Source organism: Falco punctatus (assembly GCF_963210335.1).
Source record: "Falco punctatus genome assembly, chromosome: 10".
NCBI lineage: Eukaryota > Metazoa > Chordata > Aves > Falconiformes > Falconidae > Falco > Falco punctatus.
This window is the reverse complement of record NC_137590.1, coordinates 22,207,822-22,231,678: the sequence shown is the minus strand read 5'-3', so window position 1 is coordinate 22,231,678 and position 23,857 is coordinate 22,207,822. Positions and strand designations below refer to the sequence as shown.

General features: G+C 38.4%; 1 protein-coding gene and 1 long non-coding RNA gene across 4 annotated transcripts in view; one reads left to right on the top strand and one right to left on the bottom strand.

Annotated features, from left to right (window-relative positions):
- The window catches only part of LOC308070739, a 173,010-nt gene extending 162,935 nt beyond the window's left edge, over nt 1–10,075 (top strand). Inside the window, exon 2 of the long non-coding RNA XR_013930835.1 lies at nt 9,638–10,075. This is a non-coding gene — a long non-coding RNA (uncharacterized lncRNA). The remainder of the gene's footprint in view (nt 1–9,637) is intronic.
- PRMT3 (protein arginine methyltransferase 3) overlaps nt 410–23,857 on the bottom strand; it is a 63,881-nt gene continuing 40,433 nt past the window's right edge. Inside the window, exons 14-16 of one of the 3 annotated variants that reach the window (XM_080405221.1) lie at nt 12,563–12,613; nt 12,271–12,358; nt 410–1,096 (exon numbers count right to left, since the gene is read on the bottom strand). In XM_080405221.1, coding sequence (XP_080261347.1) covers nt 987–1,096; nt 12,271–12,358; nt 12,563–12,613 — 249 coding nt within the window. In that variant the 3' untranslated portion in view covers nt 410–986. Of the gene's footprint in view, nt 1,097–12,270; nt 12,359–12,562; nt 12,614–13,180; nt 13,320–15,651; nt 16,962–23,857 lie in introns of those variants that run through there. The other 2 variants (XM_080405223.1, XM_080405222.1) reach the window with 2 other exon arrangements.

The following is a 23,857-nucleotide window of genomic DNA, read 5'->3' as shown; positions in this document are numbered from 1 at the left end:
ATTTTAACAGCAGGTCCCAAATCGCTAACACACACTGCCATCTTTGCTTCTTGAAACAATTTTTGAAACCACTTTCAACACAAATACGTGTGTACAATGCAAGAAAAAACTGCACGGTGTTACGCTTAGTTCCTACTCTACTGCAGTTTAAAGTGTTTAAACATCACAAATCACACATCAATCCCTGATTGCTCACAGTCTGTCTCTGTAAGCAACAAACCAAATCCACCCTTTCAGCAACTGCCACTACTTGCTCATATTATTTTCCCTAAAGCTGCTAAAATACACACTTCCATCCACCTACGCTCCAACAGCCTCGTACAGAAAAAACTGTAGCCACAAATAAATGAGCCCTCAGCAGACAGATAGAAGCATTTCCAATTACACAGGAAACAAGGAAAGAGTCAGCTGTGTTATATATGGCACTCCTTTTATTTAGATAAATCTAACTGAAGTGTGATACAACTTTTTTATTATAGAAGTGTGTAATAAAAATAAAGTCTTTGCTGCTGCAATCCTGCAGTTGGGATTCCAAACTTATTCCCACTGGGGTCTTCCAGCTACTGTTGAGGTACACTGGCACATGATTTAGCATCTTCTTTCCTAAAAAAACCAAAAAACCCTGTACAAAGATTTTGCCAGTTGGAGAATAAAACAATACTGAAAAATCATATCTATTATTCTTCCCAACAAGATTTTGATTATCATCACCTAGTAGTCTCACATAATCCCAAACCATCTTTATTACCTTCCCCACATCACACGAAACAACAGAATCCAATTTTGTCGTGAGTCTCCATACCCCAGTGCAGCAAAAACATCCAAACAGTACTATCTCAAATCTAGGCAAACTTAACATATTCTTCTGTGTGTGTATACATACACAAATCCAAGAGTTCACCGTTTCTGGATATTTAGGAACAGTTACCAACAGTTCAATCTAACATTTAAATTTAACATTTCCAGAAGTTATATGCACAGAATTTTCACTGAAGGCTGTACGTCTGCTGTGCGTCCTTCACTGAAAGGGTTATAAAAAGTGACCGTGGATCCTTCCTGTTTTTGCGGACTGTTATCTTTCCTCTCAGGGCCTCTCCTGCAAAAATAAAAAGGAAATCACTAAGCTGGCAATATTGAATTATGCACAGTAACAGCAAAGGTGTATTACATACCGCTGTGTTGCATGAGAAGCTGTTTCCAGCAGTCTTGACAACAAATAAATGTCAAACTAATTGCAATTAAAGCTGGCGAGGTGCCGAGTTGTGTGACATCTTACTTCTCAGGTGACCCACTCAAACAGCTAACATGCCACTTATTTTCATTGTGATTGGGGAAAAACACTGTATTCCTTGGACACGTTGCCCTCTTCTTCTATCAGGTTGAGTTGGCTCTCCACATCCGTACCTAGCATCTCCAGGCACACACACGTCTTCGCTGGAGAGGGACTAAGTGCCATTGTACTATTTCGCCCTCACTCCCAAGCTTAGAAAATATAAACTATTTTCTAATCAGATTATATACAGTATATTTGAGTTCTTGAACATAGATTTCCATCCTTGAAGCAAATTATTAGCAGAAATAAAAGAGTATGGAAAAAGGAAAATTGCTAGTCCAAAAAATTTAGTATTGCGTTATTCCTTTGCCAAGCTCCCTCACTTAAATGCATCACTGCTATCGACTTTGAGTAAAACCAAATAACCACAAAAACCTATTCCACTTCCTACTGCATATGCCATGTCATTTAATTTTCATTTAAGCATTTCATTTAAGCTGCAATTTTTTAGGTGATGTTTTTATCTGGCAAGAAACCTTAACACAGAAACCTCCATGGCATTTCAAGTTTGTACATCCTTTACAAACTACCAGGCTTTCTTGACCATAACACTTGATATATACGTGTGCTTCAGCCAAAACCAGAGAGAACACTTTTTGACACAGAAGGAAAGAGCTGAGAGACATCTAGAGAGGCACAACTCTCGCTTTTGGTGTTCCTAAGTAAAAGCTTTTGTCCTAGAAGAATTCCAGGCCTTGAAGTCTGTTTTTAACATTTTGTCTTTGCCTGCACTGATCAAGCCTGGTTCCATCCCAACAGCAGCTACAGTTCCACAGCACATCAAGTTCTTCCACATTTATTCTTTATGTAATTCAAACATCTGTTCTAGCTTTTAGAAGCACTTTAAGATTCTAGAAATAAATGAGGAGAAAAAGTAAACTTGCTGTGCCAGCTTCAGAACTTGTATACGTTCGCTAAGAAGAGATGTTTTAATTTCACACAAAGACTAGACATTATTTGTGGACCTGTAAGTCCAATGTCATGATCTAACAGTCCATTTTATCATCATGCAAACGTACTCAATGGATACTTATATGTGAAAAGCCTTTACAGCTATGCGACTTTCTGAATCTTTATACAGGACTAAATGATGGGACGATGATGTTCTCTATGGGCACAGCTGTACCTCACTTCTTTTTTCCCCACATCTAAGATCCTTACAAGACGACAGCAGAAAGCTAGATTTACAGATATTTGGAGCTCCAGGAACTGGCTCATGCTATATAAACTTAAGACGAGAGTTACAAGTCTCTGTCCATCACATAACAGTCACACAAACTGAAATCCACAGCCAATTTCAACCGGTCACAGGGTTTACTACTGGCTTATTTGAAAGCTTTATTTAAAAAGCAGGTTTGAGAGACTAAGCTTTCAACAAGGCTCTTGATTTCTAGATGCTTAAGGAGCTACTTTCATTAAAAATATTCCCATTTTTGAATATTAAGCCCAAATTCACTGAGAAGGTGTTAGAGGAGGACATTAAAGAGGATTTAGTTTTCTTTTTAGCTTTTACCTGCTTCTCCCCACCCCCATCCTAACAAAAAGCCAACACATTCCTTATTTCCTGGGTTGTGCCGCAAGGTTCTTCCTGACTTGTGTGCCTGGCTGGGAAAGCAGGGGGGTAACAAAAAAAAAAAAAGCCTCAAGTCTCTACAGAGCAAAGAGACGGGACAGCGTTTCATAGATTTCCCTTAATCATTTGGGCTACACTGCCCCCCCTAAATACTGGAAAGAAGTTAACCATTAGTGTGGCTATGAATCTAGTACTTGAAGGTTTTGGCTTCGTATCTTCAGTTTCATGGAAAGAGGAAAACAGAGATAAAAGACGTGGAAGGAAACTGCAGACTTATATGCAAACTGAAATTTCTTTGTTCATACAGACATACATGACCACGTAGCAGTGTTCATTATGTACGAAAAGATTACTTTTTCAATACTTCAGTGTTTGAAATATATACACGGCTATTTCAGTAAGTCTGTATGAAGAATGGCTTCACAGTTTTGGCTTCTAGACTAAAAGCCTGAAGTCAGAATGTAGCAACAACCCTTTAAATAGAAATGACTAAATTTGTACGCGTTTTGAACTACCTGAAATACTTCTAGTACACCGTGCAGCAGAGATTGCATCAAACTCAGATTAGCACAGGCATAATTTCAGACTTGTCACATAAAGAGCTCAGGATACAACTAGAAGCTGAACCCAAATACTTTCAGGTTAGTATTTTATATTTTGTTTCTTTACAGACAAGTGAATTTCAACAGCCTGGACCACAGACAGGCAGAACAGATTTTTACTTTTTACATCTGACAATGTGTGAGGTTTTTAAATAATACCAAATTTATATTAGAAAAAATCCCACCTTTAGGCTAATAGCATTAACATTTTCAAGTGAGGTGTCTGAAATGACGTTCCCCAGCAAAAGGCTGATTTTGAAGTTGGAGGATCTTTGTTTTCTATGACCAGTTGGGGGACCACACAAGAATCAGGCTATCTTCTTTGGTGGCCTTCAGTCTAATACTCAAAAGGTCAGTTACAGCACAAATTCTTATGCAACTTCTATGTCATTGCAAAAACTCTGGAATGACAAATTCTGTTCCCATAGCCTGGCTCTGGCTTGATGATCAACATACACACTGCATTCTTTTTATCTTTATGAAACTACACGCTCAGTGAATATTCTAATATCTGAAGAAAAAATAATCCACAAATACCGATGTTGCCTCATATTGCAAGGAAATAATACCTATACAGACTTATTAGTCTTGGTTTTAACGAGCTTACTGGGCAGATGTGTCTTTATTTCACTACGCTTTTGTGAAGATTGCTGCTTGCGGTTACTAGAAAACACTCATCTCTATCTCCAGTCCTTAGTAAGACCTGTAATTTAAGCTGAAGTTTTCAATATTGCAAAAATGAAAACAATTAGTATCTTCAAACTAAGCTGGTTTCAAATTCAGTAAGAGTTTTACAATTCTGCATTTGAGACAAATCTCAGTGGCATCCACAAACAGTAAATTGATAGAAGACCCACATTCTAAATAATAAATGCAGGACATTTTGTCAAAGGCTGCAGTATAAACATTAAAGAAAACTTTTCAAAAAGAATGACTGTGGTACCAATACTGTACAAAACATCAAAAAATATATGTATTCTTTGATAATTTTGTATTTTTTTTCATTATTTAACAGTTCATTGGAGATTCCACTTCAATTCTGATGCAGCTTTATTATTAGGTCACAAATGACTCACATAAAACAACATGTTTTGCAAAGAAATGCAAAAATTAAATAATCTGTGAACCCAGAGACGGGTTTGCCAGGTAGAAGGCCAAAGTGAAGATGAAAGGGTGCTATAGCTTCTCTCCTACTAGGAAATGTAGTCTAGTTTGTACATTCAGATTTTCAGAACTGCTACAAAATGAATTATTTGATCTATTTTAACATCCTATGACAATGTTTTTTAAAACATTCAATAAGCCTAAAGAGCCTCTGAGAACTAAAATTCCACAATTTCACTTAATCCATACTTCAATCTTACCATTTAGAAGATTAAATACAAACCAATAAATGAAGTAAAAAAAATATCTTATTTCATAAATTACAGCTGACTTCATACAACGGAACCCTCAGATTCTGTTTGCAAAGGCAGTTAATGAAACAAAACATTCCATTTTGCTCAGCTATTTCTTACGCAGTAATCACATTAAATTTGCCTTTCTAAACAGTCTTTTCTGAGGGCCAAAGCAAACAGCAGTGCAACCAAGTAACAGAAAGGCAGTTCTGAACAATTAATCAATGTCATGTAGATGGAAGAAGACTGATGTTTTTTCACCATTCTGCTGTCCTGTGAGCTGTCTGGAGGAAGCCACTTCTGGGACTCAGCTGCATCACCTTGCTCTTATCACGCTCAGCTGAATCCGAGTAAACTGCACAGTGCCATTGCAGTTTGATTAGGACAAAACATAATCCATTACAAACCCCTTCCTGCATTTTTATTATCCCTTGGGGAGTCCTGGAATTTGTGCCCCCAAGAAAAAACAAACCAATTCAGCAGAAGTGCTGCACAAGCTTGCTAGCCACTGGAAAAAATGCATCCCTATGTCCATACTGACCCACTGCCAAATAATACATGTCTGATTACATGCTCTACAGTACACGCTGTATAGGTGCTTTGTAGTTAATTTTCATTCTAACTTTTACCATCAGTGGAACTATAAGCAGTTTTTCAGTTGCGTTTGTGCAGTACAATCACCCATACCTCCAGCCTGCCATCTGTGAGCTAAGGTGCCTCTCAGTGCAAAAGCTCTATTGCTACAAGTGCTGAGGCCCAACAAATCCAATATTCTCAGTCTATAACCTGATTCACCTAAAAGGATTTGACTGAACCCAAAGATTCCACGCAGTCTCCTGCATACATACTCATAGCATCTACTTAAAGCTCAAAATGATGCGTGGCAATGAGTTTGTGATGTGAAGAACTACCCTGCCTTTCAGTACAACTCTGTGTCCCCTCCCTCTTTGATTATAGAGGAGATTGAAAGAGTTAATGAAGGTAGCCAGCAATCAAGGTCTTCCAGGTTTCCTTCTTTTCTTCCACTTACAAAGCTAACAGTGAGACAAGCAAGAACATGGTACTCAAAGCATTCTGTATCCAGAACCCCATAAAAATGTTAAAACCTTACAAATGATCTCACAAAAGTTGTTTCAAAGGGAGCTGCTAGAAAACCACAGCGGATTTGGGCTGAAGGCACCTTAACCACTGAACTGCTGGTGAGGAATACCTTTACAAATCCCCTAGACTGAGAGCCACAAACTTCTAGGTGGTAGTCATGCATGCGTTCAGTTACACAACAGTAAGCTTTGACACCACTCTTCACTGTAAGGTTGTCCTCGTTTGTGGCTGACAACTGAAACATTCTCTCGTTTTCCACTCTGCTTTAGATGAGCTGGACCCACTCCCTTACGCACCACTGAGGGCTAGCGTGCAACTAAACCCAGCGAGTCTTTTCTAAAGCATTACTCCAGAAGAGTTGGTTAGTGAGTAGTTTCCATACACCATCTACCTTCTGAAAATGAAAAGGAAAAATCAAAGACAAATAATTTGTGGTGGGACTAAGAGCATTTCCCTGAAACTTAGTAATTTAACCTTAATCCTCCCATTCATCACCTTAAACTGCAGGCACCTGCAGCTGTACATGGACTGCCACCTTCCCATTTGGCCACTTCTCTTACTGAATCCCCAGCCCAACGAGGTCCAACGAGCAGTTTCTGTACCCAGCAGTAATCACTGCCTGTCTGCATTGCCCATCTGATCTGTGACACCCTTCTTCCACCAGCTGGCTGCTTTTATTAAGTAAGAAAGGAATGGCAAACAGCTGCCGTTAGACCACTGTTCACCCTCCTCTGAAACTACGCTAAGGTTCTGTCTTTTCCTTTCGTGCTCCAAGTATATTCTATGAAGAGTTTTTGTACCAAATTAGCATGTTTCAACTCCCCAAGACAAACTATGAACCAGCTACCGCGAAGAAGTCTGCACAGCCAACGAGCGAGGCAAGAGCACCATATGGCTGCCTGAGATAACGTGTACACACAGCAAGTGACCAAAATTCCCAAGATAGCTCAAGTACCAGAAACAGTTCCGCTACCGGGAATGGTGAAGGTCAGACATGTGGTCCTCCAAAACATTTAGCTGCAGCAGCCAAACTCTCTCACCTAGAATTAGTCTTAATTCACTACTTTCTGTAGTAGAGATGCTAAACCGTATAGCCTTGTCCCAATCTTTCTTAGCAGTTGTGACAAAATTCTAAGAAAGCTGGGGTTTTGTTGCTGTATGAGCCACATCCCCTTGCAGTCGCAAGACTTGGGGGGCAGGGCACAGAACGCCACAAGAAATGCAAGTTTTCCTGTCTAGATATAGAACTTCTATTATATTCCAATGATAAATAACAGCCATGGGAAGAGATTCTCTCAATTTAGTGCCTGAAATACAAACTTAGAAACGCTTCCAAAAAGTCAGCAGGATAATTTTAAATCACCTATTTCCAATGATACAGCATAAGACATGAACGATTTAGTGTGACCCAAAGTTCAAGTTTTAACAATTCCTACATTTTAAAAGCAAGCACCATTTTTGGATGTACCACTTCTAAGTAAACAAGCGACAGCGTTCTATAGACACCATGTTGCAGCTGTAGACAGACAGAACATACACTAAAATCTCAATTAGGAACCAAATTATCCAATTGGGACGCACAATATTGAAGTATTTCAGTGTAAGATCACAACATTCAGACAGATTAATTGTGCCTGTGTTGTTTTCCTACTTTTAACAAAGCTCTCTAGGTAAACAAATTAAAATTTTTCAGTTTGTAAATTTACAAACAGCTACCCAATTATGGAGGCTGGGGAGCTAAAGATAATCAAGAATTTTACAGGGGCTTAGTCATGTGAATTCTACCTCAGTTTTACTGTGCTAGTCCCTTTTAGCACCACAGAAAAACAAATCAAGGTTTTATTTCCACTGCAAGGCAATATCAAGAACACAGAACACTGGCAATATGCTGGTTTATTGCTAATGGAATTTGCTTGCATACAGATCTGGGTTTTAACTTAATGCACTGTTACTGAAAATATTCTGTAGCCCCTTTAAAATACTTTTTGTAAAAAATTTATTTATATAATATATATTATATAGATTTATATTATATATTTAGTAAATGCTTGAGACAACCAAATGAGAATGATATTCTGTATGTAATTTTTTATGAAACTTAGCAGGAATATTTCAACAAACAACCTAAGTAAAAGACTTACATTTGGACTGTTAACAAGAACAAGGTACTGCTTTCCATCTCAATTTCAGTTTTCAAAATAAAGACATTTTCAAACTATTAAAAGGGCTGCTAACTGAATCCTTGTACTCTGTAGGGAGTCTACAGCACAATACCCTTTTGTCTGAGAAACCCCAGTTGTTCTGGCAATAAAATATCATCTGGCTTCTTTCTCCAGTTTCTGTAATTTCACTGCTTGCTAAGCAGTTAAAGCACATGCAACACACTGACGCCGTTTTGTTTTCCTTCATCGTACATCCGCTTCAAGTCTCTTTGTCAGAGGCTTGGAGGAGGAAAACCAGCTTTTCAGAATATAAGAGGAGTAAGAGTCTATCCCCCACTCACACATCAAATTGAAACCAAATCATCCATAACACCTATAGACCAAGCTGTCTATCATAGTGAGGTATCAAGCTGAAATTCAGTGGTAACTCAGAAGTATTAATTAGGTGTAATTTCTATTGCCTCACTTTCCAGATCTCTGGACCTAGATTAAACCTCTCCCATTTCATCCCAGAGAATTTGTAAACATCGCACATGTAGCACAGGCTGCAGAGGGAATGGCAAAGGAGGAAGGATTAGTTGCGAGCCACATCTTTTGGCCCGTGACGGCTTGATTCTGTTATCATTAGAATGGAGGTCAAAACATTAAATCTTTTTTATGGCTGAGAAACTAGATCTATTTTTACAACAAATAACCTGGCATCAAAGAGCTGAGAAAATCAGCTAGTTCACGATGCTGGACAAAACTATTTTGCCATGGCTAAAGGAGCCTTTTCCTGTTAAACACCCAACAGGTTCAGATATCTGTAAGCTCAGCCTCTTTCACAGAGCAAATCCAAATACAATCAGCGCTTTATAATGACTTCAGGCATATCCCCAAAAGCCATAAAGCATCTCATAAGAGATTTTTTGTCAGCCTCACTGTTTTACTCGAACTAGAAATCTATGGGAATCATTTTCCTTTATGAAGGGAAAAACCCCACTGCCCCGTATGAAAGATGCTTTCCTAACAAGAAAACATTTTCAATGCACATTACACGACCAAATCTTTCTTTCACAGCCTATTAAAATACTGAAAGCAAATGCCACCACGGGTACGCTGGTCAGATTACTGCAAGACTCAAATCATACTATTTTCTATTTATTTTCCAATATTTACCATGAGAAGCGTGTGGCCAGCAGGGCCAGTGCCCGTCCCCCTGCGCTGGGCACTGGGGCGGCCGCCCCTCGAGCCCTGGGCTCAGCTCTGGGCCCCTCGTGCCAGGGGGACGCGGAGGGGCTGGAGCATGTCCAGAGAGGGAGAACAAAGCTGGGGAAGGGGCTGGGGGTCAGGGCGGACCTGATGGCTCCCGACAGCTGCCTGGCGGGGGCTGTGGGCAGGGGGGGTCGGTCTCTGCTCCCACGGAACAGCGACAGGACAAGAGAGAACGGCCTCAGGTGGCACCAGGACAGGTTCAGGTTGGGGGTCAGGGAAAATGTCTTCACTGGGAGGGTGGCCAGGCACTGGGACAGGCTGCCCAGGGGGGTCACCATCCCTGGAAGTGTTCAAAAAAAACCATGTAGATGAGATGCTTAGAGGCATTGTTTAGTGATGGACTTAGTGTTAGGTTTACAGTAGCACTCAAAGATCTTAAAGCTCTTTTCCTACCTAAATGATTCTATGAATACATTTAGTCACAAGTGGTTTTTCTTCGTTTTATCTCCCAGTGCCGCATATACATTTCTTATTGTAAGTATTCATACACAAGGTTGATGAATATTGCGTAACATAGGATATAAAGGCTGAAGCCTTCAAACAATGTATAAGTGTTTAATCTTTTCTTGAGGAAAAAAGATCTGGGGAACAACAAAGGAGAAGGATCAGAAATAATATGTTGTTTTGTTTTTTTCATTTTTTTTTTTTTTAAATCCCATATGTTCAGAAACATTCCTATGTAGGTACCAGGAAACACATTCTGCCCTGATAGGCTTATGTCATCCATGAATAACTGAGATCCCACAGAAATTAAAACTGGGATTACAAAGGAAAAGGAAATTACATGAAGAGTTTCTCTCAGAACCTTCTCTAGCACGAGAAATAACAGGTAGAGAATCCCAGATTAAAGTGATAATTATATGTAAGATAAAACCAGACAGAATGGGTAAAAGGATGGGAAAGGGGAACTTAAATTAACTACAAAAAGGAGACAGGTATGAAGAGAAGAAAAACATAGCTGTAACAAGGTTTGTTACAGAAATAACTTTAAGTAATGTGAGCTGATAAAGAGAAAGGAGTTACAGCAAAAATGATCTTCAAGGTCAACTAGGTTGCGTTCACTGCCACAAAGACACTGTTTCTGCAGTTGTCTTCAGAAAGTCACTGCACTTAAGACTAGAATTCTTAAGCCAGGCACACCTCCCAGTAATTTCACACATTTGCTAAATGTCAAATGATCTATGTAATATCAAATAATGTGCATATTCTAAAAAATGTCACTGCACTTAAAAAAATTTCACTTCACACTCTATGACACTGAAATTTAATGAGTTGCAGCAAGGAGACCTTAGCCAGCCTTGTCTAGAAAGAGAAGCACAACAGAACACAAGCCAAGTACAAATGCAGCAATGCATATGTGCATCCCAAGAAGTAACAGATGCTAAGAATATGTAAATAAAAAAATATTTAGGAATATAAATAATTTCGCTGCTTTGACTTTATCAGATAACATAGACCATAGTCCTGTTAGGAAAGACGCTCCTGGGGAAAAGTTGTCATGGCTTATAGCTGGAAGAGGCAACAGTAAAAGCAATTTAATTAACCGCATACGCTGCTTTCACCACTGTACATTCATAATTAGGTCTGTTGAAAGAGACAATATTCCATCTACATCAATACATCTCTATAGCATCTCTAAGCCTCTTGATGTCAGGTTTTATTGCAGCATCCCCCTAAGTTTTTGTATGCTTTCCCCCCATCTGTGCAATCTATTTACAAACTGTTCAGGTCAGGGCCATGTATTACCATGAATTTACAAAGTAATGAGCAGAAATGAGCCCCATTCTGGGGTTCCGCCCTTGGTCCTGCTAGCATGGGAAGAAACTTGGCCCTCAATGACATCTATTTCACCACTGGGTAAGAGCTCAACAGCACTGAATAAATATCTAGTGGTTAACTGGACAAAAATAAAAAATAATAGAACAGCATAAAAAATTTACTTCGTCTCCTTTGATTACAAAAGGAGCAGAAGAGTTTGAAAGAAAGTGCAGTTCTACAGGAATAAGAGGGCACGACTTAGAATTCTTGACCTGCTGTATGCCCATCGTCTTGCATGACTGTCCTGCAACAGTCATGGACCTATTTCTGTGTCTATAAAGCACGGAATATTTGACTATTGCATAGAAACATATTTTCAAGACCTACCTAACAGAACTAATCAAACCCACTAACAAGCATCACCTGAGTCTTCAAAGCCTTACTTGAACAATTTAGCACCTGCATTTTGGGTTATCCCTAATGACAACAAAAGCCTTTTTTACTTGCATCACATTCGAGGTGCAACTTATTACAGTACTTAACCATTTTATAAAAATTTACAGTGCATCAAATTAAGTTCTTCCATACTTTTTTGAAACCGTTTTCAATTTACATAGTAATCCCACAGTGCCAGGTACAACACCCATGCATATATTCATGATTCATTTAACAAAGACAGTGTAGTTCAGGTGCCCTACAAAAAAAATCGTATACAATCACTTGAAAAATGCAATACTTGAGAACATTAGTAATGTTACAGAGTATAGTAGAGTTCTGATCTTACATTTTTCTGCCTCAGAAATGCTTTGATACAGAAATTCTCGTCAAAATTACAGTATGGAGCTACACAAGTATAAGACATATGCCCACTTACAATGTGTACCTATGCAGATTAAGTATTTTTTAACATGAACTTTGTATAGACAGATATATCCCAGTGCTTTGCCAAGACAAAAAATTTAGCAGCAGCTGAAAGATTTATTTACTAGTTCATTTTCACACATCATTTCTAAGGTATTTTAGATTTAAATTTTAGGACAACAGCAGTGTAACACAACCATTGTTGCACCACAACTGAATTTAAACATACCTGCTTCTACAGGAATTGGTTTCTCCAGGAGAAAAACTGTCTGTTTCCAGTGTGTTCTGGTACACTGGGGACCAGTTGAAAACAAGACCTGCAATGGAAGAGTTCAAGAGTTTGATTAAGAACAACATTTTTGATATCACACCACATCAATCAATTACTGAACACACATGCACATGAAGTGTTTGCTACAGTGAAACAGACTCACTGCCAAACACCTTGAGGCAGAATAAAACACAAAACCACCCTCATTTCTCAAAGAAGTTTTTAAAGTGCATAAACCCCAAATACTCACCTTGTTGTGACAGTTTTTCTCAAAAAATATATCAAAATAACCAGCAACTGCCTATAAAAAACAGAGGAAAATGCAAATAAGATAAAGGAATAAGAATGACAGTAAGGAAAAAGTATATCACTAATATATACATTTTTTGGGATTTCTTCTCTCTTTCAAGCTTTTACCAAGAGGAACACGCTTAGAGACTTAGGATTTCTACCATGCTAGAGATCCTAAGTCAAAAAATAAGCTGCCATCATACCTTTGTCCTACTCAAGAATACTCAGCACACTAACTGCATTTTATTACATATCAAATATTAGTCTGACTTTCCAAAATAACCCACGCCCCCTATCTGCAACTAAAATTACATACAAGCAAACAAACTTTTGGCTGTGAAACCCACAAGCATAAAATTCCGTCCTTGTCTTCTATGGCTCCCCCGCCCTCCCTGATACGCACACAACACAAGGGATGCTGCGTGACGTGTTCACTCTTGGTGGGGATGAACACCGTTGGCCACAAAAGCTCCCTCTGAACAGAGGCAGAGCATAACCAGGCAGGGAATATATTTCTCCCTCTACTACACACACAGATAAGGAAAGTGATTCCCAAATGCTTCAGGCTGACCTTTCCAGCAGTTAATAGTTTCCAATAGTAACTCTCCATGAGATTCCTTGCAGCACTTCTGCCTCTCCTGCTATCTCACTCCTAACCTCAAAGACAGCCTCTCTCTTCCAAGTTCAGTAATTCACTAGTGGTACTCCTCGTTCAGCTTGAAGAGAAGAAGAAATACAAAACGTCCGCAGACAGAACAGCATACTGACACTACTAGTTACACAGTCTTTTAATACCAGCCTGCTTTTTTGACAAAAAAAGCCTTGTGAGAGTCCCGGAAAGGCAAAGAATTCAAGAACTGGAAGATGCTAATAAAAGACCATCCACTCCACAGTTTCACCTCTGATATCCTGTTCGTGATCATGTTTATTTGCTTCCTACTGTCTCCTACAAATATGCTGAGGAAACCAGACCACAGGCCCAAGGCAGTCATGCTTTTCTATTACGTGTCAGCCTGAAGAAATGACCCAGGATGGAGCTGTTGAGTAACTTCAACTACAACAGCTGAGGGCTCTATCCCCGTGACAGCAGGAAGAGATTCTCCCCACGTCAGCTATAGCACATTCGAACAAGAGAAGTACCAATTCAAAGATGGCAGGCCCGTTGCATGAAAACTCATCGCCAGCATCTGATTATAAACCTCCTCTCACAGAGCGTGTTTTTCTCTAAGTTTAGGAAACTGGTGGCTCTGAATAGTTACCAAGGATGAGTTCTGCAGCATGCCCTTCGTACTGACTCAAGAGATAAGAGTGAGGGAAAAAAATAAAGTCAAACACGCTTACAAAATTAAGGTAACAAAATGAACGGCACAGGGCTTAATCATTATGAAATACGTAATCTGAATGATAGCTAAACTATTCTGGTCTTTTTCCTCTCTAGCCTACATCCAGAACAGATTTCAGCAACGTGGTAGAGAATACAATGTGTTATAACAAGTAAGCGTAGATCACGCTTTTCATCAAACGTAACTTTTTTCAGATAAGGGCGCTCCAGAGAAGCCTGGCAAGTTCCATATTCTGATGTGCGCAGATATTCTTAAAAAAAATGATCCAAGGACACACGGGGGGACCTTCGTGACAAACAAACACCAGACGTTGGAAACTGTGACTCTTCCATCCCTTAAGTCCTATCACTCAATGCTGAGAATGTCATTCTTAAATAAATTACAGCCTTGTCTCTAATATGCCTTTTGGAGTAAAGATTGAGAAGCTTTTGACAAAGTTTTATTGACCCATCAGACTACTTTTGTTGATGCACAACCTCTTCTGGACATTAGTCAGAGATCTACTATGTCATAAACATGTTTTTCAATCATCAGGTCAATACTGTTGATATACTTACAAGACAGACCTAGGATACAATCATAGGAGAAAGGCTGCAACAACAAAAATACATTAAGTAACGAGGGGGAAAAAATTGGCTTACAGAGAATACGGGACTATCAAGCTGTATTTTGGACTAGAAAACTAAAAGCTCTATGCAGATGTACCATAGCTAAGGTGGATGCAGTTATCTATACACTTGGTAGCAAGAAGTAACAGAAACACTCTACGCGCTACCCTGAGAAGACATCCCCAGAGCTGCATTTTTTGGGGGACTGGATCAAGTTCAGGCTGAACAGAAACTGCAGTTACAAGCAAGAAACTGTCCCTCGCTGTCTGCTGCCTCCTGTGCTCAGAGAAACAGGATTTGTACACATCTTCTGTAAACAACTAGGATAAATACCCACCTCATGCCTTACAGCATCAATCATTTCCCTAACTGAAACAACCCGAAACACTGACTTCGAATATCTAAATCAAGAGATAGTAACAGTAATTATTACACATCACAAAGACCACCTTATGCAGAGCTCCAGCGACTACAGAGAACAGCAAGTTCTACATCGATACAATACACTCCTTTTGTTACATTCTAAAATGGATTTATGTCCTTTAATATTGATACTGAAATAACTGTTGAGCCAGAAGGAAAAAAAAAAAATATCAAGAAATATTCTAACAAGATAAATTCCTCACATCCCTAAGGATAGGCTCCTGTGAACAGCTTCAGGTGTTCCCAAAAATTTGGTCGGAACTGGGACAGCAGGAGCACCCCAAAACCAAAACACTCTCTAGTCAGCTATGTCCGCAGGCAACTCCAGCCCTGCGTAGCTAAATAGAGGTTGTATGCTTAAATACACACAGCACAGAGTTTGAATGATGTTTTGAAAATTACCTGTAAGAGCACATAGTGCAATTTAGAAATCTAATAAGTGTCTTCCATTAATACATTTCCAAACCATTTTTAAGCCACCTAACCCCCTCCGCCCTGAAACACACACACTTGGTTTAACAATTTTTCTTTGTTAAATTGGTTACAACTATGTAATTTGTCTTTAATAAACATTTTTAGACAACCTGCCACCACTTACCAACACTGTGTTTAATCTCCAGAAAGAAGCCTCTCCCCTCATATTTCTCATCTTTGGGAAAACAATACGAGTAATACCAAACCCAGGAGCTACAGACCAGCTGCAAAATTTGTTTAATAGACTGTTGGCTTTTTGAGATCTTTCTGCTTTTGAGCTGGTTTGTCATTTGATCTGCCCCAGGCCTAAGGGATCTCAAGCCAGCTACACAGATACCTACAGACTAATTAATAATGAGCACACCCAGCCTTCCTAAAAACCCACCAGGCGATTTTGTAGAACAAGAAAAGCAATCAGTAAGGACAGGCGTAATGAGTTTCAAGGCTGAGGTGGTCCCAGGCTCATATTAAATAGTTAAGAAGTTCGCTACCGATACCATTCTTTATTTCTTTCAACATTCCTTCCCATCCATTCCCATCTGTGCATGGAACTGATCACTCAGAAGTACCATCACAAGAAACAGGCTGGGTTTTCTCTGTGCTAAAATACAGGGAGGGCACAGAGGGATGGGACCTCAGCATCGCGCTCAGACCTTTTGTAGAAGCCAGGCAAGGAAGGAACCCAAGAGAAAACGAAGCCTCAGATTTGCAGTGAATCTAGTAAACCTTAGCCTAAAGAGTGGGTGGGTCTATGTCAAAGAGGAATCTTACTCTTTACATCCAATTAAACACTTTCTTCATATCAGAAAACAAGTTGACAGCTTCTTACAACCACTCAAACTTGGCTTTAAACAATCGAGTAATTTGAAGAATAGACCATTACAGCCTTACTATGACGGTCTGGTTTTATTCATCTAGCACAGAACAAGTACAAATGTTATCAATTAATTCCTACCTTGACATTTTAAATCCAGAGTGTAGCTTTTTTTGTTAAAACTCAATTTCGTAGATCTTTTCACATTCAAAAAAATCAGCTATTCTAGGAGTAGCAAAACAATAATTTTTAAAAAAAGATAAAATCAGTGAATGACACTACCTTTAATACACAAAGAACGTTTTCTTTGCCATGTCAAAGGATTTAATAAATAGAGTTTACAAACCTAGCTATAAAATTGTGGGTTTGGTTACTAGCTTCTTTTTAGGAATTTATATCTTCCCTTAAATCTTAAATTTTTTTTAATTCATTACTTGGTTCTGGTTTTATACTGAAATGCACAATACTTATCTTTCATATTCAGGCACACTGCAGTGGAATAATTCTGTAGAAGTGATGTTCAAAATGTTTTTCCTTTCATTTCACTTTTGAACGCTACCACAAATTGCAGTAGCTGTGACAGTCGATCACAAACTTCTATTAAAATGCAATACTATAAAGACAGACACTTCCAATGTTTACGGCTTGGATAAATATTAAGTCTTCCCCTCTTGTTGTAAAGTTTAACACATGGAGCTAAGGAGCAAAACATAAAGAAAAACAAACAATCACTTACAAGTGGCATACAAAAAGCAATCACAGGCACAAGCCTATTAAAATGGAATATAGCGCTGGCCAGATTTTTATTGAAGGTGGCATCTTCTTCATGACAAGTCAAACTACAGAAAAAGAACAAGCAAATAATGCCCCCATAAATTCTAGATGATGTTTTACAACTGCTGCCTTGGGTGATTTGTTTTGCTTTTTTGGTGTGTGTGTGTTTTTTTTTTTTTTTAAAGCATAACAATAACAGTTACTTCTACTGCAGTTTTCCTCATCTTTTTGCTCCACCTTTGACAGCTCATTTACAACTTCACCAGCAACTAATCTGCAAGAACTTAAGACTTCTCTGGAAGAATCTTTCAAGTGCCAGTCTCTTGACTAGCATGAAAAAGGAAAACAAAAATAATGACTTCTAAACCGGTAATAAATAACTGCAACTGCAGCCTGACACATCCTCTAGCCTCAAAGGATGTTAAATATTGGGAAACACTACAGAAATATTATTCTTCCTGCTCTCAAATAAACTGCCAGGAGAAAAGCAGAGCTATGAAGACTAAAACTCCAACCCCAGAACAAAGCCTTCATGTTTACCGAGGGAACTAAGAAGCTTAAATAAAGAACTAAGGAAACATTTAGGAATCTATGTACCTTAATGGGAATGCAAAGCATCAACCTATAAAGGTTAAAGAGTTCACTCAACTAAGAGTAAAATATTCCTGAAATTAAAACAGCAGCTGCTAACTTCTACCTGGTTTTGTCAAACACAGGTTTTGATTAAGAGTTCGTGTAAAGTAGCTTAAAGTTTTCACTCATCACCAAGGGTTTCTAAGGTGTTCATACAAACATACAAAAAAACCTTTAAGTGAAACACGTCCTCCCAGTAAGATTCACTGGTCTTCAACATTTTTCTTCCCTACCAGATAAATTATTTGAGTCTATTTTTCCCCTGTTCATTCATGTGACATGTACCAAATACATAAAGATCACAAAAAGCTGTAATATATGTAGTAGATCAACATTAGTACATATTATCTGTTCTTTTCCAGTTAGAGCCCTTAGCTGAAATGGCAAGTGGAGTTTAAATTTTAATTCAAATCTATCTGAATATTGAGGCTGTTTTCTAAAGAAAATGGCTGCTCGTACATGCAGCATTTTAACAGGATAAAACAAATGAGACCGCTCGACTCCTTATGAGAACTCATAAAGGCAACCTTACCAATTCACTTAGGAACAAGGAAATTAAAAATTATCATCATTGCTATCACCTACAGTGAGCAATTTATCATTCTTGCTCTTCACTAGTATCATGTTCCAACAGTGAGTGGCTACAACAAATACAATTAGACAGCTGGCCACAGAAGTGGGAGATAATGTGCTTTTGATGGAGTTTATCCAAGCATGGAGATGGAATGTTTGTCATCCATGCAGCGGAGTTGCTACGTTTTTGTCACAGGGAAACGAAACCCCTTGCTATTAAAACCCAGTAATTTTGTATTTTAAAAGGGCTACGAATCTGGAGACCAGTGTATAGGAGGCTACCAATAACCAAGTAGATCTGAAGGAGAAATCCTGTTTCGTAACATGACAGAGTAGTCTTTCCTTTTAACAGAAATGGGGTATTCAAGGTGTGTTTAATCATGGTACCCAAAGCCAGATTTCCAACTTTACCTTAAAAAAAAAAAAAATAAAATATCTAGTTTCTCACCTAAGGTTGGAATTAAAGGCTTATATGTTAATAGTTATTGCTGGCTCCCAAGTGGAAGATTGGACATTAGGAAATGAAACTGTTGACCATTTAGGAAGATTTTAACAAGCACAGATTTTTGCTTAGTGAAAATAATTTTCTCCAGTCAACTCAACTTCCTTTTTCCTCCTAAAGGTTTTAACACATCAGTCACGTCCTCTGGTTCATTATCCCTCTTTCACCCCCTTCCTCCCTCCCTCCCTCCCACTTTTTATATACATCCCCTGCTCTTTGACAAGATCTCCTGGGAGCAATGAAGAGATACTGCCATTTTCCTCCCAGGGGATATTATTATTCAGCTAGAACAGATCAACCTTGATGGACTCACAGGGGAAACGCTTGCAAACAAAAGAGAAAGTTTGTCAATTGATTTCTACACTGAGGGTAATCACCATTATATTTTATCTCTAAAGCTCACACAGTGATCAACTTAGAATACAATTAATGGTATATTTTCCTAGCAGCATCTACTAACTGTTATTAGCCAGATGTCTAATTAAAATCAGCAGTGACAAACCCTAGCTCTTTATTAGGAAAATGCACTTTTGCAGGCTAATTAAATTTATTTTTGACCATTATCTTTGTAAGACTGAAACCAAGGCAACTTGCACTAAAAGTGCTTTGAAACAATTTCATATAATGATTCCATGCAACCATTTCATGCTTTGAAAATCTTTGATCTTTGAAAGCTAAAATTATTATAAACTTAGTGCTAAAACATACTACTTTGTGGTAAACAACAGGAGAAATAAAATAAAAAAAAAATCACAGAAAGAATATATGCTTTGAAAAAAGCCTTGACACACGTTCCCCTCCCCAATAACTTCTGAAAGACTAAACACTACATACAAAGTCACATTTAGAATTATTATTTTTGCTCACTCTTTCCATATTTCTCAGTTTTATTAGGATTTTTTTTTTCCTTGAAGAGTTATTTAATTGCTTGAATACCTGGAAGGAAACCTATTTAGAGCATTAAGCATTTTTTTTAAGGATATGGCTCAATAAAGGCATTACAGGATCACCTGCAATACAGTCAGGATGCACTTACAGAGACACATCAGGCTGATCTGATGTTACCAGCATGAGTTAATACTCTGCTAGGGTTTTTTTTCTGGTCATACAAAAATATGAGAGTAATTTAAAATAATTTACAGGTGGAAGGACAGACAAATCAGGTACATGTCAATTAATACTATGCTCTTAGGTTATAGGAACTGCATTGGTTTTCTATTTTGCACAAGCACAAGCTCATCACTAAGTCTGGGTGTTTACGTCCTTAGTCCATTTATCTAAAAACCAGAAAACAGTCAGCCTATTGCCTGCTGAACTGCTATGGTTTTCAAACAACCTCTAGTACAATTAAGTGGCACTATCATACAACCAGATAATTAGCCAAGAGGTCAGCAAGAAGGCCTTCCAAGAGCAAGAACAGTGAGAATATTTAGGAAGATGAGAAAGAGATATTTCAGCACTCGCATTATCAGTTTCAGGAAGTAAAAGATTTGTACTAAAAAGCAACAAAGCAAAATGGAGTGGAGTTACAAAAAAAATCAAAGGATGATAAAGAGGTGGGTGGCAAGTCCCAAAGGTTAACATTAGGCTTAAGAGACTAATCTTTCTGTGTTCCCGCCAGCCAGAGAACAGGGAAAAAAAGCTCTGTTCCTAACTCTCTCCTAGGTGAAGCTTTCCTGCAGCGTTTATGACATCCTCCCAGAAACATTTACCAGAACAATTTACAAGAAAGAAATAAAGCCTGGGGAAATCATGAAGCGGTCAGCTTCTTTGTTGAGACTGAAAATAAACACAGAATTTCAAACAGTATCTAGAAAGAAAGGGGGAAGAAGAGAGACTGCGGAAAAACCAAGGTCAGATTTTAGAGGTACGTAACATCTTGCCACAGAAACAAGTGCAGCCTCTACTGCCCAAGGCATCCAAACAGGTTGATTGGAGGAAACAACCGACCCCAACGTATAATGCCTCCAGAGTCCTCAGCTCAGAAGACCTCAGCTTTGAGCTCTTCAACAATTAACGCTATGCTGCATCCTACAAACAGCTGAGGCCACAACTCCTTCTCCAAGTACTTGCTAAACTACTTCCCACCAGTTTCAAGCTTCTGTGAAAAGAAGTTCAGCAACCACACATTCTGTGCTGCTGCTATTTCCCTCTAAGAACACCTACCATATACTCCTCTGCACTCATGCGGTGCCTTGGAGAGAAGCTGCATGGAAACCCACTCCCCACAATGCAATGACACTGTGCAAACTGGTAGCTGATCTGCAGTAAGATCCACAAAGCAACTCACATACCACCCAGCACCTCAGTTGGGTTTTTGAAGACAGACCACCTAAGAGAGCGAGTCCTAGTTCTGATGGTAACACTGGTCTGAACTTACCTTTGCTGTTGATAGCAACACGAGGAATAAAACTGTGAAAACAGATTTAGTTGTTCTATGGCACAGAAAGGGCTGAGGAAAAAGCTGCTCTGAAATGAACTTCAGGTTGTGAGCTAAACACCCCCGATACATACAGACATAAAAGGATGGATTTCCAAGCTGTTACTTCTGTGATTATTTTTTTTGTAATTAAACCAGAAGTATTTTAAAATGTTCGTATTTTAAAAAGATAAACATCAGAACAAACAAGTACAAAAAGCTAGAATTTTGGGTAAGCAGCTTTCTCTTTGGGCGAGAAAATGAAAAACCAGTAAAACAAGAAAGCACGGATGCAAACAAGAAAAACATCAAATGTTATTTTCAGAGGCCAAATTGCAATCTTAAAGCATCTCCGCAAAAATTCTCAATATAAATAATGGACTTTTATTGTTCATTTACTGCAAGGTTAGGCAGCCTGATATGATGGATGAACTGTCAACCCCCAACTAAACTTCTACAATCCATCATGGAAAGAGTGGAAATTTCACTCAAAGTGTCAATAAACCTAAATGATGAAGTGCAAAATAGTTTACAGAGTTCTGATCATTTTTTAAAACCTGCATTCACTGCAAAGTTTCAGAAACACCGCTCTTCCCCCATTTCCTTCCCCTTCTCCTTGCAAGTCATAAAATGCAGATGTACATCTTGGTTTGTAAGTCAATGATACCAAAGAATCATAGAATGGAAATGAGGTTTTCTTAAAGCTCTAGTGCTAGGGAAAACGACAATTACAAAATAAGCTATTTTACCCAAACATCAAAAAGATAGCCAAGATTTTGTAAACATTTCTGTTTAACTATTCCGTTATTCAAAAGTGGCCACATTAAGAAAATTAACCCAGGGCTGCACTGGAGCTTCATCTGAAATCAAAGGTGACCCTGCCCTGAGGCAACTAGAATTACTCTATGATTCTATGACAACTAAAGCCAAGAGGTTTCGGTTTTTTGTGAATGCACAATAAGCCACATAGATTTCCATTTAATAAAAACCAAGAGGTTACTGCGTCTTTACTTAATTTGGTGATAACTGATAAATAATGACAAAGTATTTGTACACAGCTACTAACTCACATTAATGACAATGGGAAAACTGCACTTTATAACACCAACAAGTTCTTTTGCATCCAAAATGCAGCAGAAGTGGTGGCAAATGCAGCATCCTGGACTGACACACAGGTCCATCCAAAACCAGGTATCCAAGTGTTTACATTACACAGCCACATATTCTCCGTGCCTATATCTAAGGAAGCCTTTGTCTCGCATGTAGACATGCAAAAGCCAAATAAACCACTTGTAGCAGACTTATCACAAGATATTAAAAATCAGCTACTTTGGACTTGATTCTGTGATGTGTTGTGAATTAAAGCTAAGCATGAAATTCCCAGCAGAAGTATCACAATACGCTAGGCTACAAAGACTTCAGGTTTTACGACAGATCTCAGAGCCTAACAAACTTTTGTCAAATTTAAATTATTGGTATTTAAATAAATTGGTGGAAAGCATTTGTAATTTATGTTGAATGTGAAAGCATAGCACTGCAATCATAAAATCCGTAACAATTAAGGTCATCCTGCCTTTGCTTATCATTTAGTGTTTAAAAACCTCAGTGCATTACTTCAGTTTACACCACCACCAGACTTCCTCATCTGTACCTCATTTTTACCCCACTGCCCTGCCTAGTGGTAACATTTCAAACACTCTTGTATTCAATTCTTTTCTTCCATATTCCAACAAAGCAAGCAAGCAGCACACCACAACTAAGTCAAATCGGAAAGGTATCCTTACATAGGTACCAATCTAAACACTCTAAATATTTATGTTGGAATACCTGATTTGTTTTAGCTTTAAACACTTTTGTAACATCTTTATTTCAGAAGTCACTCACATCCTTACATGAAGTATGTTAAATAAAAATATTCAGGTATCTTCCTTGACTTATACTTCCAAAACACAACACAGAACACAAATTGCATGGGCCCTTGCAGAAAAAAAAAAATAGGGGATACTTTCCATTAATCCGAAAAGCAGTGTTTCTGTTTTCTTTTAACTACCAGACACCATAATGATCACCAAAAAAGAGCCACAAAATGAATGTGTATTTATGTAAATTCATACTGAGCAACGTAGGCACAACTTCAAAGAAGTGTTTGAAAGATGCCCTAGTACTGAGTTTTCATTTAACTCTAAAGCTTTGACTGAAAACTTTTTTCCTTCTTTTTTCTTTTTTTTTTTTTCATATTAAAGAGTGTTTGATAGACAAGTAATACTCAATTGAGTGAGATCGCCAACTCAGATTTGCTGGAGAGTCTTCACTCAATTTGATGCAGCATAGTCTGTAATACTAAGATGAATAAGCTTCCATTTGCTGTAATTAGAACTCCCCTCCAATCAAATTCCACAGCCTTTCTAGAATTAGTGTTCTTTTGAATGAAAATCACATGAACTTACAGAAAGTAAAAATATTATCTTGCATGCAATAAATATAACTGATGCAGTAAGCCCCCAGTTATTCAGATTCGAATGTTGTATTTGTTCCCCCTCAGCCTTCACATGGGAAGTTCAAGAATTTCCCTACATGAGAACCTGTTTGCCATACGAGCCACCATATGTTTATTGCATGAGCTATAGCCTACCTTTCCCACATCTGTCTTGTTTTTCACTTTTTTTACTGAACTCAGAAGAGCTCTTCCGA